We start from the raw sequence: 20,159 nt of genomic DNA on the forward strand, positions 1-20,159 counted from the left end.
AATGTAATGTTGCACCAGTCATTGGTTTTCTTCAAAGTCTACAAAAGATTTTATCTGAGGCCACCTATCAACACATTGCTATTTAATCCTGTTCTGGACAGATTGAAGTGTGTTGTATGTTCTTTGACATTCACTTGTTATGTTAATTACAGGCTGATAAAATATGACAGATGTGTTATAAATCATAGTTTTGTTTTAGTGAAGTTGTAAGGGACTGTACTGAGAACTGGGACCTGATTTGAAGTCGTCTCTTTCAGCTGACGCCGCTTTGCCAACTTCCAGCAAAAACAAAACTGATTATCAAGCCACAATCATCGGCTTCCAGCGCATCTACCTCTGGAAAGGTTTGGATCCATGTATTGCACATCACAAATGGATAACTTAAATAATTCACGATTTGCTACAGTTACTACTGAACATGCTAGTTGGAATGATATGCTTTATCTGACTATATGTGGCAAAGTTTTGATGTAATGATAAGAAATACCCTACAGATTTTACAAAGAAATGATTTGTTCCTGCTGTCCGTACAGTAAGTATAGCTTCATATCTCTTCAGAAACAGATATGAACACCCGGCCAAAGACATCTTCAGCATGTGGAAGCCCTGGCCTGGAGGAAGTTCCCAGAGCTCCCCTGTCAGGTATCTTCGACTAGAAATGTGCATGGCTGAACTTCTTTGTTCAGTTGGGTTACGCTGACGTTTGACGAGACAACATTCAGTGATTATTTATCTTCAGGTCGTGTTTAACTCATGAATGCAGATTCAGTGAAAGAACTAATAGTTCTTGTTGATGTTTTGCTTGTTCGTGATCCATTGAAGAATTGGCGCAAGTATTTTGAAGTGTGTGGGACAATACATTGTCTTTCAGAAAATAAACACATATGTCCAGAACTTCTCCACCCTAATTCTTTCCACTTGAGTTCTTTCGCGTTCATGCTTGTGCTCTCTGGCGCTTTATTTGTTGCAATGTTCTCCTCAGACACAGTGAAGGAGAGGTTCAACATCCTGGACAGTAGTGAAGTTAAGGTTGATTCTGACAGAGATGTTCAAAGCCAACGATACCGGCTCTTCAAACACCAGTTTACATCCCAGGAGGCCCAGCTGTGGTGCCTAAGACGTAAGACATTCATCCCAACCTCATCCAGCAACACAGACTAGAGCAGTCAAATCCAAATGTAATGTTAAACAATGCTCCTGATGGACTGAGGATTTATGTTTGCACATATGTGTGTGTGTGTGTGTGTGTGTGTGTGTGCGTTCGTGCGTGCGTGCGTGCGTGTGTTTGTGTGTGTGTGTATACGCGCATGCACTTGGTAGAACTTTGCTTATATACCATCTTTTTGTGTTTGTTTGTTTGTTTGTTTGTTTGTTTGTTTGTTTGTTCTGCCTTGCCTGTTTGTCTCAGGATGTGAGGAAGAGGAGCTGTGCCATGTGGCTGACGTGCGTGATGAAAGCGGCGTGTATTTCACCTGTGTGTTGTATCCTGACTCACGTGTGTGCGGAGCATATGATAAACCTCTGAGACAGGCTTGCAGTTTGATACTGCCCCATGAACCTCAAACAGCCTTCCAGAAGAAAGGTAAGTCTTCAAACTCCCATTACATACTCTAACAACTGTCTGTTTAATGATTGATACTGACGTCAAATATGAATCCTATTTCTGAATCCAAACACTAGTTAGGATTCTGTCATTCAAGTAGCCAAAAACACAAACTTCAACTGTTACACACTATTACATTGCTACTATATTTCCTAGGATCAAATCAATGTGTAAATGTTGTATTTGTGAATTAATTGTTATGGCAGATTATTAAACACTGGCCTCTAATGTTCAGATACACTGCTTTTTGTTCCTCTCTTCCAACTCCATTAATTAATGAAATGCATGCGCCAAACAATCTCTCTTGGAACATGTAAAATCTCTTCCAATAACAAGAGCTGATTAGAGTCTCATTCTTCAGAGAGCTAAAACAACTACATGATGCACTGTGTAGCTTTTAATAGCATGGATGAGCAGTGTTTGTGAGATCCAATGTAATCCTGGCCTCTCTCCCTTACTCATGTGATGGAAATTTGCCTCTATTTGCCATTTAATTTATTTTGGAGTCTGTTCATCTTTGCAAATACGCCAAAGTTAATGATTTCTGGAAGTCTTCTCTGCTGCTTCTTTAATACTTTTGGCTTGTAAAAAAAACAGAAGGGTGTAATGATAATATTCACTGTGATAACCAAGAAATTTATTGTCAATTTTAGATTTACAGTTTGAGTTGGTGAATTTCATGTGCAGCCTTAGGAGCGGTCTAACTTCTGTCTCTGACTCAGAAATCCAGAGCTTATTCAGTAATCTAAAACCACTTTTTTCTCCTTAAGTTTCCAACGAGTTCCTAACAGTACTCTGGGTTCTTTTAGTAGACCTGAAAGAGCAATGTTAGGGCAGGGGAGACCATCAATGCAGTTGTGTAACATGTGTGTGCATCTCTGTGCTCTGAATGTCTTTGAGTGTGTGTGTGTGTGTGTGTAGGTTAAGACATTTTGTACTTTTGTCCTGCACATTCTCAGCTCAATGTTTGTACTGTAGCTCAACAGTTGGCAGAGGTTTTAAAGGAAAGAACATGCCACCCAATGCCCACAGCTTTAGTCTGGGAAAATCATTTATGAAAAAATTAGGAAAGAGGAAAGAAAAATACATTTGACTTTTTTTTTTTTAAATATATAAATAGAATAGCCAAAAATCAGAGAGAAAACTCATACTTCACTTTCTATTTGACGTACTGTGCAGTATCTCCATAACTGTGAAAAGAGATATAATCTCACTTAATTTAAAAAAAAAGTTTACAGTTATGCTCTAGGTTAAAACTCACAGAGTAAGAAACTCTTCATAAATTTTGTACGGCAGTGCAGAAAACACAGAAGCATTGCTATGCATGACGAAGTCTTTCTTTACTGCTCATCATCTAGTGAAAAATGAACACTTGTGATAACTAGACACATGGAACATATATATAAAACCTTTATGTATGCCTATACAGATATGTGGAGAAAAAAAAATTCACTCTGTTGTGGACTCAGTTAAACAGAGGGCTTCTATCAGTAGCTCTTTTGTATAACTCTGTCACTCCTCAGTGTCCATTTAAATACTTCGCTTTTTTTTTTTTTTATTAGACTTGAGAAAACTTTCTGTTTCTATTTGAGACATTTTTCTGAAATGAGGTGGGTACACTCTTTCTTTCCCTCCGGCGTGCGGGAACTCGGTGATCTCATCTTGGTCAGCGGACTGAGAGGTGACTCTTCGGGAAAAGCGAGTCTGTTTTGCTATGAGTGATTCTTTCAGCTGCAGGTTAGGGCGGGATCACAGTCAGACCTGAGTCATTATTTTGTCATATAAGTGTTAGCTTGGAATCTGATTGGATGAGTGTTTTGGAAATTAAAACCTTATCCATTAGTCACTACAGTTTAAAAAAAAAAGGGGGTTTTCCTTGTGGTTTAAGTACACCGCAAACTTCAATCCAGTAAGGTCTAGATAAACCAGAAAATTTTAGAAGTACATTCTTATAGAACCTCTGCGTACTTTTTGGCCACATGTCTGCCAATTTGAGTCATTTACTGAGGACATTTCGAAGACTTTTCTATATTAATTTGAATAATTTGAATAATTTAGGGTCCTGACCACATTACTGATGAGATTTCAACTTTAATGGGAAGGGAACAGTATTACGTAATGTTGGGTGGACAGAACAGGCAGTTACATAGTAGCAGACTTTTCCTGGAGTCCGGCACCAGCTTATAAATGAAGAACAGATGAAAGCCATGTGGAGAAAATAACACAACACAGTCTCAGTCTAGACTAGAGAGGACTCTCTGCTGTTATTGTGCTCTGTGTATATCCCCAAAACACGTGAAGCCATCCTTCTGTATGAAGCATTTTCTATATATGTGCTTATTAATCTCTCATTAAATTGTCCAGCTTTGCCTTTAGTCAGAACTGTGTAAATTAATAGTGGAGAAAACAGAGAGTGCTGTTAATATCATAGATTGTTTTGGTGTCTGAGTAATTGTGTGGAAAATGTAGGATTGGGTAATGTGTGGTACTGTGGTCCTAATATGAACTTAAGTACATAATAGGAAAGAACAAAACAAAACACAGAACTGTCCTTGATGTGCGTAATTTAGAGATAAAAAGACAGGATTTTTTGCTTTTCCATAGTAAAAGAATTCAGACCAGCTCTCCCTTTTCATGCGGTGAGTTGCGTAGTTTATTGGTCTTTTAAACAATCTGCAACGGAGACACGCTGGCATAGACTCTTTACGTGAGGGACACGTGCCGTCGACTTTGATGGGTGGAGAATAATAAAAAAGCTGAGGTGAATGCTGCTTCAACAGTTTCTACCTGAAGCTTTTTACAGAGGGCTTCCTGTGCTGCTGAGATGGCATTCTGCCTTTTTCCTCTGTCTGAGTCAAAGGGGCTTTCACAATTATCTCTCAGCTGTTTTCTCCCTGATGAGGTGCACATGGAAATTCCTACCTTTTCTCGCTCACTTCTCTCTCACTCAAACCGAACCTCGACGGAAACCTCCGTCCTTCCCCGAGCCTTTGGACTTTTCAATCGTGTTGTTCTTAGGCAGCTGTTTTCTGTTTTTGATATGATTTTAGTCAACAAATGTAACCAGTCTGCTGTCTTTGTCAGTATCTGAGTAGCTCAGTGGGACGTATTTCATATACTGCTGCAGCAGCTGCTACCGGTTTACAATGGCCGTGTGAATGTATAAGGACCTGCTGGGTGAGACTGGTTTAGTGGAAACATGTGGTTTAAGTGAATTAATGGGCAGTGTTATGTTTTAGTGCGCCGCTTAACAGAATAATGGTTTACGGGAACTCTGAGAGCATGCAGGGAGGGAGGAAGAAGGTCCTCACTAGCACGTTTAGAGGTCATCTGAGGCAAAGCAGTGACAGAAACACGGTCCAGTCCTCAGGGTTTGCCCTGTCTTTCATTACAGACAATACAAAAACAATGAAATTTATTTGGAAAGTCTTTCACAAGTCCACGAGCTCATACCAGTGTTGTCGGTGGAGGGCCCTTGCAGTATGCGACAAGTCGGTAACAACTGAAAGAGCGACCGAGACTCAAAGAACGACCTGGAAAGTTTAGCCTTACGCTGTTCTAAACGTTTTTTAAGGGACGATTTAAACAATCAGAACAAGTGCAAGGGCAAAATCATTGTCTGCATTTATCTAAAGCAAACATCAGGATCATAAGCAAACAAATGGTTTATGGTAAATGGTATTATGATTTAATAGACCTGCCCATGAGGATATTTATTGCCCCAATCCAAAATAACTCTCTGGCTCTTCTTTTTTTTTTACTCGTAGTTTCTCTGTTGGGCAGCGTGGAAAGCTTCTACAGCCGTGTCCCATTTAAGAAGATGGTGTCCTATTCGGTCCGCAGCCGCATCACTCTGTCGTCCAAGCCCATCACCGAAGGGTGAGATCAACGTCCCTCTTATTGTTTGGATTTGGGGGGTTTTTTATCAGCAACCCCACTGTAGCTTGAACGGGCTCATTTACTGCAAACATTTTATCTTCTGGTTTTTTTTTACCGAAAGACGGAACGATAGAATATTGGCAGTGGTGAAAAACTGTGGTCTGGTCCACAGGTTGTAAAATTTTTAGAGATCAAAAGATTTCACTCTATTTTAGCCCCAAGTCTGATGTCTGGGCTTAAAAGATGAATGGGTTTTATGTGCTTTTGATGTGTACAGGTTTTTTGAATGTGAACGTCGCTGTGATGAGGACCCCTGCTGTAGAGGAATTGGATATGTCAAAGACACCGGCTCTCCTGGTACATAATATCAGACCACAAAAATTACTTCTCAACTACACCTAATCTCGAGATGATTTTTAGATATTTACAAACACAAATTATCCAGGGCTTTTTTCTGATATTTCTGTGTGTCCCTATAACTCTGTGTGTGTTTGTGTGTGTGTGTGTGTGTGTGTGCATGTGCCCACATGTAGGGTCAGATATACTATGTCTGACACTCAACAGTCTGGGAATTCAGACCTGTGGAGAAGATGATAGGACCAGCTGGAGAGTACAGGACTGCTCACCGTCCAAAGTCCAGACTGGGGTGTATCCATTCGGCTGGTATGAGAAGCCAGGTATGTGTGTGTCTCTGTGGGTGAGAGAGAGAGAAAGCCCAAACGAATATTTTACTGGATCCAAGGTCTCTTAATTCCGGTGTGTGAATAAAAAAAATTGCCTCATGTCATGGACAGTTAGATGTGACAAAAGGTAATGAATGTTCTCTGTTATTCCTTGCTGTGAAGTTATGGGCATATCCTTGTTATGTTTTACCCTATAGCAACAAGAATAATAAGTGAAATTCTCAGTCATTGCACTATTGCAGGTCCCACAAAACACACTCATAAAGATTATTTTAGCATGCTGTTATGGGTAGCTGCATAAACCAGCTATAATACTGTTGTCACAGTTTCATTAGTCAGTCGTGCTAATAGCAATGACAATTTGGCCTTTTCCCATGTCAGTGAATCAGTGGACAAAGAGCCCTGGTGTCTGTCCCCCTTTTGGTCTACGGGCTCCATCAAAGACCGGTAAGAGAACAGGAATGTTTCTTTCTTTAAAATGTTATACTGGTGATTAACAAGATTGGTCTTTTTGACCGTTTTTTGGTATGATATGAAATTGTACGCATGCACTAGTACTTGTTCCGTTTTGATTTAGTAAATTAAGCATCGTCAGAATGACAGATTTGATCCTCTCTCTCTTATATGTGTGTTGTTTGCATTTTGTGGTATCCTAGAGAGAAAAAAAAAGAAGCTTCTGGCATAAGTTTCTGCTGACGTGATTAAATGTTTACAGATAACAAGATTTTTCCACTCCACGCACACTTCCTCCACAGCCTGCAGTGATCTTAAATACTCTCATTAAAATGAAAGCCAACTCAAACTGTTTTAAGTCTTCAAATGGGCTCATTAAGATCTAAGACATACAGTGATTGATTTTTGAGTGCAAAAACATTTAGAACTAACGCAGAATCTTTCAGATTAAGTTCACGTCATTGTTGAAATCCAGACGCTTAATTGTGCTTGATTTGCTTTTTGATTTTGTTTATAATGCAGTGTGCAATACTAAGTATATTTGGTGGTAACTCTACAAGTTCATTGTTATCATTTTACAGTGAATATAGAAGACTGGAAAGTTCTAGAATCATCCTCTGTCCTGGTAGATTCAGCCATCTCCAAGTTTGACATAGTGCACATAAGCAAAGACATAGCAGAGGACCTGGACAAAGTCAGAGACTGGTGTCTTGCTGGCAAGTATTCCCTCCCAGTCTCACCAGCATTCTCCATCTATGTATCCTCAGCAGTGAGTCCTGCAGAGAGGCCCAGCTGTAATTGCGCCTGAGTTTGGGCCCATATAATAGTCAATATAACAATTATAGTACTTAGAGGAACCGAAACTCTTGTGAAATCACTGATGCAGCTTCAGGAAGGAGTGAATACATCACTAATTATACACTTCTATGCTGTATTCAGTAGTCTAATATCTAAGAGAATGTGGATTAACTAAATGTGATCAGTGTTCTTGGAAATTCCTCACCCCTTAATGAATAAGAATTAAACTTGATTTGTTTTAAAGTGCATTCACTTCCTTGGGTAGTAAGGCGATAGAAGGAGGCCCTTAAGCGTAAAAAGGGAGAAAAAGAGAGAAAGTGAGAAAGAAAGAGAAGCTTTGAGAGAGAAACCAAGACAAACTTGGGGGAGAGAGAACTGTGTGAATAAGGGAGTAAAAAAGAGCTTTAAGGCTAAGCTGTGTCTCCCACCGCAGCCTGTGAAGAGGGTGAGTCATGCTCAGTGGTGTCGGTGGACAGTAGAGAGTCAGCAGTGCGCTGTGTTCTCTACCCCAACACACACACCTGCGTCCCCACCAGCGCTGGCCAGGACTGCCGACTCCACGTCCGAGAATCAGCTCAACATATTTTCCTCAGGAAGAGTAAGTGGAAGAACTCTCATTCTCTTGAGGCCCATACACATCTGTCTCAGTCTTTGTATTTCGTGGACATAGCTTTATATCAACTGAATGATCTTTGTGGCATCAATGATTTAAAATCTTAAAAATAGGTTCTGTGCGCATGCAGTAGAAACTCTTCAAAAGTTCTTCTATTAGTAATAGAATTGGATATAAAGTTCTTAATGCTTATTGAAATGACTCTATTGTTCCAAATGCAACATTACCCATAGAGAATTGTTATATGACATTCAGTCATATAACAGTCATATAACACTCTCCTTGTGCTGTCTATTTGTACATAGGAGGTTACAGTGTCTGTTAATATGGTCTAAAGAAAGAATGACCAGGATGATCAGGATTTTGTTTATTGTACAGGTGCACGGTCGGCGTTGACCTCCGTGTCTATTCCGGGTCGCGGTACTCTGCTCGGAGAAGCGAAAGTAAGACAGATTGGGTCTGACAGCCGGACTGTCAGCCAGTTCCTGGGTGTGCCTTATGCTCGTCCACCAACAGGAGAGCTCCGTTTCAGCCCACCACAGCCCGCTGAATGGAGTGGCACCTGGAATGCCACATTCGCACGGTGCGTTTGCGTGCGTGTGGGAGAGCGAGAGCAGTGTTGTAGTACTCGAGTCCAGGACTTGGACTTGACTCGGACTCCAGTCACGTGTTTAGCGACTCGGGCTTGTACTCGGACTTGACGGTTCAGGACTTGGAATCGGACTCGGACTCGACAGTTTGCGACTAAGGACTTGGACCTGTTGCGCTTTGGTTCTGCCTGCGTGGTTGACGGAAGGGAGAAATAATGGCAGGCAGGTCATCCAGGCCAGAAGTTCTGCTTTCTCTGTGTCGTCACTAATCAGCGCATTCTTCTCCCAGCTAAGCCTTGCGTAACCATTCTAACCTCCGTCGAAGAAGCGAAATTGCTGCCGTTATTTTATATTGTTTCAGTAAAGTTTTATCGACGGGTTGTGGTATTTTCTTATTCGCCATGAACATCTGTTAAGGAGAATTAGCTTGACTCAGTTCTGCTGTTCTTCTCGGATTATTGCCGCATTCCAACGTTTTATGTGAAACTCCAACAAAACGAAAAGTAAACTAAAGAACTTCTCCCTCTCATCTCTGGATGACTAAAAAGTGACTTTTTCACATGCTCATCGAGGTTTCATTTTGCTGTCAAGCTGAAGCATTATGTTGCTGAGGCACTTGCTTTGGATCTATTTTGTTTGTAGAGCTAATATTTCCACGTAATAAAAATCACAAGATGTTATAGCTGAGTGTAAAACTACTGGAATGTAAACAGCACAGCACATCCATTCCAGCAACCCCCATATACCACATCATCAAGTTATGTTATTGTTTTATTGACATACAGTTGTATTTACATACATTGGAAGTGAAGTCCATGAATAGAAAGACCCAAAGCTGCTAAAAATCTTATGGTGTAAAAAGTTGAAAAAAAATTCTCTGTCCTCTTTATCCTAGATTGACTTAATTTGGTCACATTTATTTCTGACACCTTGATTCAGACTTGGACTTAGATTCAAGCAACAGGGACTTAGCCTTGGACTCGAATAGTATTGACTCGGACTTGGACTTGAACACTACTGACACGGACTTGGACTTGAACACTACTGACTTGGACTTTGACTTGGACTCAAACAGTGGAGACTTGACACTCGACTTGGACCCGAGGCATGTGACTCGACTACAACACTGAGCGAGAGAGAAGGAGAGAGAGAAATGTTTTTCGTTCTAAATGTAATGTGTGTTATGCGACATAAACAATATAATATCACTTATTATTGTGGAACCCAACTAAACTATTTGTATATTTATACCGTATTTCAGACCCAGCTGTCTACAGCCAGGAGATCTCGGTGACTCCAGTGCCAGTGAGGACTGTCTATACTTGAACATTTTTGTGCCCAACAACATCGTAAGTCATACACTAATTACAAACTCACAAGCTCACAACAGCTCAGATCTACTGTGCAGTACTATGTGTATGTTGATTTTGTTTTTGACAGAACGGCAAGGCCCCAGTCCTTGTGTTCTTCCATAACCCTGCGTCAGGACTCTTAGATGGCTCCTACCTTGCTGCTGTCGGCAACATTATTGTGGTAACAGCCAATTTTCGGATGGCTGCATTTGGATTCCTCAGGACAGGTAAAGTCCAACACACACACACACACATACACACATACCCACATACACACAAAAATGCAGGGTTTTTTTACTCATACACATTTATGGTAGTAGGATGATTTTTTTTTTGTTTCTTTTGAGAAATTACGTGGAGAAATTCATAAGATCCCATCCAAGAACTCCAAGCCAAAGCTAGACAGACATATTTTGTGAGAAAACCTTGTTTGGCAGTAAAGTAGTGCTCCTGCTGCTTACATCTAAAACCTCACCATAGGCCCTGTGAAATAAAATCTGAAGTACCTCCAGTTTGCCTAATGATTACAGTCGAATCAGACATCTGGTTCTGATTTGCTATTGTGGGAAATGATGCTTTTTTTTATATTATGTATAACACTGTGATAATTACTCTTTTATAGCAAGATAGAACCTCTGATAATCATTTAATAATAAATTTAGGTTCAGCTGAACTTGTTTGCGCCTCAAAATGACCAAAACGAGACGGGAGGGCTTCTTAGGACAAAGCATTACTAACTATAGTACAAACACTATTAAATAGCTGGTTCAAATAAAAGTCACGGTCACGGACTCACAGAATATCACTGGACCTTAAAAACTCCTCACAATAGGCTAGGACTTCAATTCTTTCAACCTGTTTTTTTAGGTTCCACTGGATTCCAAGGCAACTATGGATTACAGGACCAAGCCGCAGCACTTGGCTGGGTCCAGGAGAACATTGCCCTGTTCGGAGGAGATCCCAGAGGAGTGACGATAGGTGCAGAGAGGAATGGTGCCGACATCGCCAGTCTTCATCTCACCTCATCGTTAGCTTCTTCACTCTTCCAAAGGGCTGTGTTTATGGTAAGACCGAAAGTACTTCATTTCCTCATCTTCAGTGTAATACAATGGCAGATGAAAGACGCAATACGGTGTGCAGCTGGAACAACCAAAAAATGTTCTGAATGTTGACTTTTTTTTATTTGTTGATCTATTCTCATTTGGGACCCGTGTATATATAAATATACATATGTATATATAAAATATAAGAAGAAGATAAAGTAATAAAAAGGGGCTTTACTGCCCAGAATTGCATACATGTGGAATAGATGAAAAGACAAACTAGTCTAAAATAAATATTGACATTTTTGACACTGACAGTAAAATAACAACCTACGCTAATAAATAAAAGAATGATAAAGTAATCACCATAATTCCTGGTTGTAAATTGTATAACTGGCAAAACATCTTTCCTAAAATAGATAGCCGTTAAATGAGTTATGAAAACCCATTTGTGTACGCTGCACGTAAGAAATACTGTTGAGAAAAGCCAGTGTTTGAAACCACAAGCCAGCATGTGTTTTGCTAATATCATTTAAGGGGAACTTCTTTGCTTCGAATCTCACAGGGTTCTGTCTCTACTGCATTCTGCAAGTCATCATATTTTTAAACATACTAGTCCCCTGGCTGAAAGTCACTATCTTCACACCTTCACTGGTGCAACTGTTTCACTTCATGCACGACACTTTTTTTTTCTGCAAGTTATGGCACCTCCTCATAAACGTCCTCCTCCATGGCTATTGTGCTCAGCTGGTGACGAGGTGGCCCACAGACAGATCTCCTCGTCCTTTTCCAGCTGTATTTCCTCTTCTCCTTTTTTTCTTGCACTCCTACCAGAGATAAGTAGGAGGAAACACTGTTCTGCACCCCATAGCTGATCATGGAGTCTCTGTTTCCGGAGCAACGGCTGCTGCTCTGGACTATGAGCTCGGAGCTAGAGTTAGAGATTAGGAAATTACAGTTAGAGATTAGGGAGGTTAGTAAAATTAGAAAAAAGGTTATTCCAGCGCTAAATATGCCTTTCACCATTTGGGAATTATGGGTAGCTAGATGGTGGAGGTGGGATATTTCAGTGTGAACTTTAATTGAACCTGTTGTACTGAAAACCTTGTATGTGCTGACATTCATCTGGTGATGTGACCTCATCCTTATGTATGGTGGCCTATTTATAACCCTGGCTGTTCCAATGCAAACCCTCAAACTGTCAAACAGTGACATACGTGACTTGTTTAGCATCTGTGGGTAAAAACAAATTTAGACTTTAAGGCTTTTTACCTGTTCAGGGCACTCCAGTCAAAATTACGCCTCCTCATCACTGGAGGTGCCTGTGTTGCTGGGGTTGTGTTTTGCTCCGTGTTGAGGAGGCATGGCCCAGTAAGAACACAGCACAAGCCATCTGCAATGTCTGTGCAAGAGAGATGGATCGCACACAGACAAACATAGCCATGGTGTACCATTGATTAGTGTCTTGTCAGTGTTGCCACCCAGAAAACTCCAAATATGGCGCGTAAATTATAAGACAGCGAAGTATGTGTATTCTCTTGTTGGTGTTTGTCTCTAGCTTGATTAATTACTTTTTTCTTTTTTTTTCCGTTTGTGTATGCCTATGTCCTGCCTCTTGTGCTATTGAAGGTGTTTGTCTTTTTTTGTTTTGACAGCAAATTTTGGTTTGACAGCAAATTGACATCAGTTTAAAATAACTGAATTACCAGAGTAATGGTTGACCAGATCCTCCAAGCACTGGAAGGTTAGACGCGGAGAGATGAAGTACCAGTTGTTCGGCAGACGAAAAATACGATAGTGCATTATAGACCTGTGGCGCACAGATAGGGTGTATAAACCTGCAACAAACATTAGATTAACAAAACATTAAACTTATTAAAAACCTTCCAGGCAGTTACAGAGAGAGTGTTCCACCTAGTGGAGCTATTATTTATGGCATTTTACCACAATTCCAGCATTGCTTCGCATCATGATCCATCAGTGGAAGCAGTCTGTCTATATTTACAGTTTTGATATTGATTCCTTATGTCATAATGTGAAACGCTCTCCTTGGGAATAATTGAACAGAATTTAGCGCATAGATTTGGATAGTGTTTCAACTTTGTTTACTCACTAGCTTCCCCTTCGCCTCTGTTATTTTTCCTGATCATGAAAGATCCTACACGGTTTCCAGGGAGACGAAGCAATGCCTCTGCTTTTGGCCTGCCAATCTTCTCATAAAGCCAACTAAAACAGCCCAGGAAGAAGTCAAGGGTTAGGATCTTGCTCTGTTAAGCTCAAAATGAGTTTTTTTTTTAATCCAGTGAGTCTCTGTATAATTCTATAGCTGATACATAGTAATTTAGTGCGTACCCATGGTAAACCTTGGAGACATGGCAGTGTGGTATGTAGTTTTCCTCTTTTGTAACTGGAGAGTAAACCTTCCACCAGTATCCCTCACTGGAAGACATGGAATGAGGAGAAGATCAGAAGGTTTAATTACGGGTTTCTTTCTTTCTTTGGTCTTCCTTTTGGTTCTAGCAAAAGTGACGCTCTAACGAAAGAGGTTTCTGTTGACTGGTTGAGCGAGAATACACAACAGTTGCCAAAGCTGAATAGTAGTATCTTTTTACATGCAACATCTGCATCTCTATATTTCAGTTACTATCAATTTTATTTGCATAGGCTCAAGGCTGAGCTTCTCAATATAGTATACAATACTGCTTTCTGTTGACAATCATTTCACAAACACAGTACTGGATGAGACTCTTATTAAACATCAAACAGAATTGTCCAAAACAGCCAACACCTTGCTTCGCATTGTTAAATGCAACTCCATTTGTGCTGTGTTAGTCGCATGAAGAACGCTGCTTTGTCATCTGCAAATGAGTAAAGCGTGCATACGCAGTCTCAAATGCAAGTGCATAGGCCCAAGTGTCAAGCTGCATTCCTGTTCACACAATGCTATGTGGTGTCACTGTTTAGGATGTTAAGGGCTTTAGATATGAATACTCACTCGGACACAAGACTTAGCCATTCTCCTGCCCTAAAGATGGGCTCACATACTTCAGCTGGAGGATAGTCACTCACCACTACAACTGTGTCCCTGTCACTCTCTGGAAATGAAGACAAACATTTGCATTTAAACCCTCAAAAACAGATTTAAACCGCTGACTCCTCTGGTTTAAACCCTCCAACTTTTCAACGATAGCATAATAGTTACTGGTTAAGATTGAGTCTTTGCGTTTTATACCAGCAAGCTTGACTTTATCATGATATTACTCATAACAGTTATAGAGACGGTGACTCAATACATTAATGAATCATCACAGAATATAAGAAGGAAAAGCAAAGGGGAAGTGAAATGCAAATTACTTGCGTCGTGCAGTGTATTTTTATTCCGTATGTTTTGAAATTTTCATGTCAGTGTGTGTGATTTGTTTTCATGTATTACAAATATACCCCCCCCCCCCCCCCCCCCCCCCCCCCCCCCCCCCCCCCCCCCCGGTTTTTATTTTTAGTGTAAAATCACATTTTAAAAATGACATTTTATTACGATGTCAGGTATCTGGCCAACAACTTTCAACTTTGACTTCATTTAATTTTTTATGTTAATTGTAATTTAGCTCACTTTTTAACCCGGTCTGCATATTCATTTTTAAAAATCAGATTTGTAAATCTCGTAAACTGGTCGAAAATAATAATCATGATGAAAAAGAGTAACACCACATACATAAAATTTTGCAAACATCCTCTCCCTCTCTGGACCTGGATTTTACTCTTGATAAGATAAAGTGATCACCGATCGCTAAGTCTTTCATGTCTTCGCTCCCTGTCAGATGATGAATGGTCTATTTTTTAAGCGTTCCCTTATCTTTTTCTTAAGCAAAAACATGGGTACATGAAAATAAAGACGTTTAAAAAATAACAATGCTGTATAAACATATTTTCATGACAGCTACAATATATCGATGTTGTAAGGCAGAGTCAAAGTGGTGTCATTTGTCTTTTTTTTTTTTTTCTTAATTTTTAAACAATGCATTCAGGACACGTTTATTTCACCCATTTCACAGTGTTGCCCACTATTACATTTTTATGCACTCTTTATTGCTCAAACTCAAAAGGAAAAATGCAGTTTATGCCTTACCTCCAGACAGGAGATCAGAACTAGCAGTTGTGTGTCTGAGGTCTGTAGGTTTTTCGCTTGGAACTGAATTACCCATGTCCAGTCTTCAAATTGTTGCTTTACCAACATCTAAAGTAAAAATATCATCCACAGCACTAATGTCTTACAGTAAGGATGCATCCATCAGTGTGATATTGTTTCTCTATCTTTGGTTTCAGATTATCCCTTGGCTTTGATCATGGTGTTGTTATTTATTTTGATCTGGCTTTGGCAACCTACTTCACTCTTTTCTGGCAAGTTTATATCTAGAGTACAGCCCTTCAAAATGGGGAAGCTGAAGCAGACCACATTTTCCACGCTACAAATGTCTTCCACAGGAAGTGCTGTGAATAAGTGACTGTTGACAGCATGCAAATTCATTTTTTAGATATCCTTAACACTTCAGTGCATTTAGAAACACACACATACACGCATACATACACAAACACACACCCACACCCACACACACACACACACACAAAGTCCCTTTAAAATGATCTTAAACTGCAGTTCTGACAAACAGCATGTAAAATAATTATTCCTTTAGTCTATTACAAAGTCTGACTATATTGGGAAGTAACGGAATGGTTTGTTAGTGGTTTGTATAAAAAAATGTTGAGCTTTCGCTGTTTTCATTTGAACAACAGGTATTGCGTGTTATAGCTTACTTTAGAATAAAGCAATCATGAGGTTTTACTCTGTGACATTTTTATAAAATGCATTTAGTTTTCATGTTTCACTGGGAATCATCAGAAATATTTTACACCAGTGTTAAATTGTGCATCGCCATAATCAAGTTATTTCAGCATAATCTGTGTGGTTTCCTCTTTCTATTTAGGTCAATGACAGTGGGTGCCACACATGCATACTTTAGTGCCTCAGGTTATGAAAGTCGATGAGAAACTGATGACAGACCTACCCTGATGATATGTAATCAAATTTTATGTGCTAGTAAGCCTGTGTCACGTTTAGCGAGCTCGGTCGTTGCTAGTTAGCCGCGTTACCAAGCTAGTCTAAGGGCAATGACAAAAGCCACTGCTAATACAGACTAGCATCTAAGTTAACTGGTGCTCATTGCTTTTTGCTCAGGGTGGTTCAATATTCTCACCAGCTGCAGTGATGACTGACTCTAAGGCACAGGAGCAGACTGCCTCTCTTGCTCGTGAACTAGGCTGCCCCTCTGAGCCTGAGCAGCTCAAATCCTGTCTGAAAGCTATATCAGCCCAAGCCATCAATGCTGCCCAGACCAAGGTAAACCATTCGGTCTCACAGCTAGAACCACTGTCTAAAGCCTCGTCCTTTAATATTCCCTTTAATATTCCCTATAGATAACCCTCTCAGTATATTAAAGTTCAGGCATCAAGGTAGATGTACACTCATCTGGTTATGGGAATTCACAGTTCATTTTGCGTGTATTTTGTTTATGTTAAATTCATTATGTTAAGTTGTACTTTTATAGAAAATTGTCAGTAAGCGTGTGTGTGTGTGTGTGTGTGTGTGTGTATTCTGCAGCTGTTGGCTGTGAGTGGTCCACTACAGGCCTGGTCTCCAGTGGTGGATGGAGTGTTTGTTCGGGAACAACCCTTGTCCGCCCTCCGTAACGGCCGCTTCAACAGAATGCAGCTCCTGCTGGGTTCCTCAGCTGAAGATGGCCTCATCAGCAGAGCCAAGAAAATCAAGGTCAGGGAATTCATGTTGATGTTTTCAGTTCCATTTCAGGAAACGGTCTGCTTATATCCTAACACCACCCCCACCCTCCTTAACAACACAGGCATCCAACCTTGTCTGACGGTTTTAACGTTTAGGATTCACACAAAAGCTGTACCATCTGACTCAGAGAATGATAGTTCTGTGGTGAATACGCTCAGGGTAATTACATCTCTTTAGTCTCTAACGTGTTTGGCCAGGGTTGTGGCGAGCTTCTGAATGTCCTGTTAAAGAAACATGAACATGAATGAATGAACATGACTATGAGGAATGACTCTAGAATAAATGGTATTCTTTGTTGATATGGACAGGATTTTGAAGCGCTGCAGGGAAGAGCCAACAGCAAAACGGCCTTTTACGAGGCTCTGTCAAACTCTCTTGGAGGGAATGATGCCAATGCATTTGTGAAAGAAGCAGCCACATGGTTTTACTCACTGCAACACTCTCCCACCCCCTCTGGCTACAACGTCTTCTCACGGGCCCTAGAAAATGCCACAAGGTAAGGCAGTAAGGAAAAACACTACGGAATTTTTAAAGCGCTGTTTCAAAAAGTGTTTTTGTCCTTGTTACGGTCTCAAGGTCAGCAAAATATTTAGATCTTAATGTTTTCTTTATTTGACTCATGCAGAACAAATTTCCTACCGCCTTTAGATTTAAAAGGTCTTTGTGCAGAGTATCCACGTCTGTTTTTGTGTCTGCATTTTCTTCCTCAACACCTCCTTAACAATGTAAATCTGGATGCTTTTTTCTTGTCTAGAAACCTCAGAAGTAAGTAAAGCTGCCATAAATGTCCAGAAAAATCAAGAATAAGAATAGTCTTAGCCTTTTCTGTTGTTTTTGGCTGAAGAATGTATGCTTAGTGGGTCTTTGTGGTACAGCTGGAACTCTTGAATCGACCTGCATTGAGCTGTCAATGAGATACTCATATTCACTCTGAAGGCCTTAGTACTAGCAGCCCTGAGGAAGGAAATCGAGTGGCTGGTTTAGACAGAAACAAACCCGAGGATTTAGCATGATCTCAAAGACTGTGGCGACAGAAAATGTGCATGTGTGTGTGTGTGTGTGTGTGTGTGTGTGTGTGTGAGAGGGTGTGTGTGCGCGCACACGCGCAATTTGCAGACACAGCCACAAGCTACTTTTAGTACTTTGAGGGTAGACTTAAATCTCTAGCATCAAATTGGCTTTTTCCAGGAATGTGTTGACATAAAGCTACATCCATGGCCAGACTTTTCCTACCTTCTGTGGAAGAAAAAGAAAAAAAAAAAAAACTGCGTTGGGATTTTTTTACCCAACGCACCATAAACTGTCACCTAAAGAATCTGACAGTTGATTTGAAGTGCTACATCAGTGAAAAAGTGTTTTTTAACAAAGCCTCAAATTTGTAGGCAGCATTTCTTAGATGTGAGTTCGAACTGTCTGGCCTGAATTCCAGAATGTTATATGAAAGGAGGTGTAATGTGTTTTTTTTTTTTTTTTTCAGTTAGTTTCTCTCACTAAATTTTACAAAATTTGAAATGGTTTTGGTATGTATTTCAGTTTTTAATTTTTACATTTGTTCATGATATTACATTTGTAAAAAAAAATGGTAATATATTACTTGTATCAAGAATACTTTACTAAAACAAATTTTGCCTATCATTTAGAAAATGAGAAGGAGATTTGTTAAATGAATGCTGTTTGGAGTGTGTGCTACGTATGGTTTGCACTTGATAACACTTGATGATGTATTATGAAATACAAATCATATTTGAAATAATACATATATGCTTTGTATTTCATAATTCTTGATGAAAGTTAGATCTAATCTACTAAATCAGATTACCAAAATTTGTGCTGAATCGGACAAACTGGGTCAAGAGCTGCTATTCTGATATGCGACTGGCCTGTGTGTGCAGGATTGCTGGAGGACCTGTTGTTAAGAGAGAGTGAAAGCCTGCTGGGTCCTGCCCACATAATGAGTGGTGTCAGTTAGAACAGGGACCAGGGCTGACCAGCAAAACGACACACCCCAGAAACCTGCGGTTTACTCAGCATAGCAACCCCCTTTAGGAGTTAGCATAAACACCAGATCATACTCCATTCCCACATACGAACTGCGGTAATACGCCTTCACAAAACCTACGTGTTATTTGTCAAGGGAAAAACGTACGCTTTATGAAGAGGTAATCTGAAATATTTCACAGAGATCCATCATTCTTGCCTGAATGCATTGCAACCCAGTTTTTCAAAGAGTTTATATTGATGTGACCTTAAGATAATAACGGATTGGATTTTATAATCCGTAAATCAACATTTTTTTTTTTTTTTTCCCCGTTTTGTTTTCTTCATGTTGGATCGCTTAAGATTTAGACTCTGCTCAGCTGTTTAGTCTCCAGAGACAGCTTGCATGGAAAGTCTTGGCCTCCTGTACTGTGGTCTGGCCACAGTATCTCCATATTCAGTCACCCTCTTGTAAATACGTGGCATACTTGAGGGTAGTAGTGCAGGACAGCAAGTCCCGTGAGTTCGTAGGAAACTCTTACTGTGGAGTATGAGCGAAAACCCCCCCACAGATTCTGTTAAATTAGTTAAATTAGTAACAGTGCTAATGGATGACAGCCATTGCATAACATTGCCTTTGTTTAAATTGTTTGAAGCTTTTGAAAAAAAATATATGTCCAAATATGTTAAAATAATAAAAAAAAAAAAGTCTTGAAAATGTATAAACACAAAAAGTATTTATGTTGGGATGCACCTAGATGGAATATGGTGGCTGACACGATGTTGGATCTTTCTTTGAATGCTACCCGATCTTGCCAAATATAGACATACAATAAATTCTGAATTGCTCTAGACTCAGACTATGGGCTCTGCTATGATGAGTAGTCTTAGTAAGAGCTTGCTTGGAAGGTCAGTTTAGTTGTATATGTTTTGCTGTTGACATGCCAAAAGCATGTCAACAGTAACACTTTGTTTTGATGTTACTGTCCAAGTTGAACACGTTCCAAATGTCATTCTCCCATCAACTATTTGCTATATAAGACAATTTTGGCCTGACACTAAACCAATTCCCTACTATCTCTTAATGCACAAATAATTCAGTCACAAACAGTATCTAACAATTATCATTACAGATCTGAATGTGCACGCAGGCACTCCAAACCTATTAATCTAAATACTCAAGCCTCTTACAGTAAAGTGCAACCTTTCCACTATGTGTGTTTCTTAAGGTGAATCATTGTGTGTGTGTGTGTGTGTGTGTGTGTGTGTGTGTGTGTGTGTGTGTGTGTACGTGTGTGTGTGTGTGTGTGTGTG

At 40.0% G+C, this 20,159-nt stretch overlaps 2 protein-coding genes across 2 annotated transcripts in view; one reads left to right on the plus strand and one right to left on the minus strand.

The window, feature by feature from the left end:
* The window catches only part of tg (thyroglobulin), a 41,870-nt gene that overhangs the window by 18,084 nt on the left and 3,627 nt on the right, over window positions 1-20,159 (plus strand). Inside the window, 17 exon segments of the mRNA XM_030781898.1 lie at window positions 258-344; window positions 559-642; window positions 983-1,120; window positions 1,409-1,582; window positions 5,371-5,482; window positions 5,760-5,839; window positions 6,022-6,159; window positions 6,547-6,612; window positions 7,200-7,334; window positions 7,850-8,014; window positions 8,408-8,612; window positions 9,881-9,968; window positions 10,060-10,198; window positions 10,839-11,035; window positions 16,248-16,409; window positions 16,671-16,838; window positions 17,177-17,364. Of these exon segments, the coding sequence (XP_030637758.1) occupies window positions 258-344; window positions 559-642; window positions 983-1,120; window positions 1,409-1,582; window positions 5,371-5,482; window positions 5,760-5,839; window positions 6,022-6,159; window positions 6,547-6,612; window positions 7,200-7,334; window positions 7,850-8,014; window positions 8,408-8,612; window positions 9,881-9,968; window positions 10,060-10,198; window positions 10,839-11,035; window positions 16,248-16,409; window positions 16,671-16,838; window positions 17,177-17,364 (2,326 nt within the window).
* Window positions 11,714-15,216, minus strand: sla1b (Src like adaptor 1b). The gene is made up of 7 exons (XM_030781666.1): window positions 15,141-15,216; window positions 14,010-14,109; window positions 13,367-13,453; window positions 13,128-13,240; window positions 12,721-12,852; window positions 12,287-12,416; window positions 11,714-11,945 (listed from the first exon to the last, which is right to left on the minus strand). The coding sequence occupies exons 1-7, from the start codon at window positions 15,214-15,216 to the stop codon at window positions 11,714-11,716; spliced, it is 870 nt and encodes a 289-aa protein (XP_030637526.1).

Source organism: Chanos chanos, chromosome 8 (genome assembly GCF_902362185.1).
Source record: "Chanos chanos chromosome 8, fChaCha1.1, whole genome shotgun sequence".
Lineage (NCBI taxonomy): Eukaryota > Metazoa > Chordata > Actinopteri > Gonorynchiformes > Chanidae > Chanos > Chanos chanos.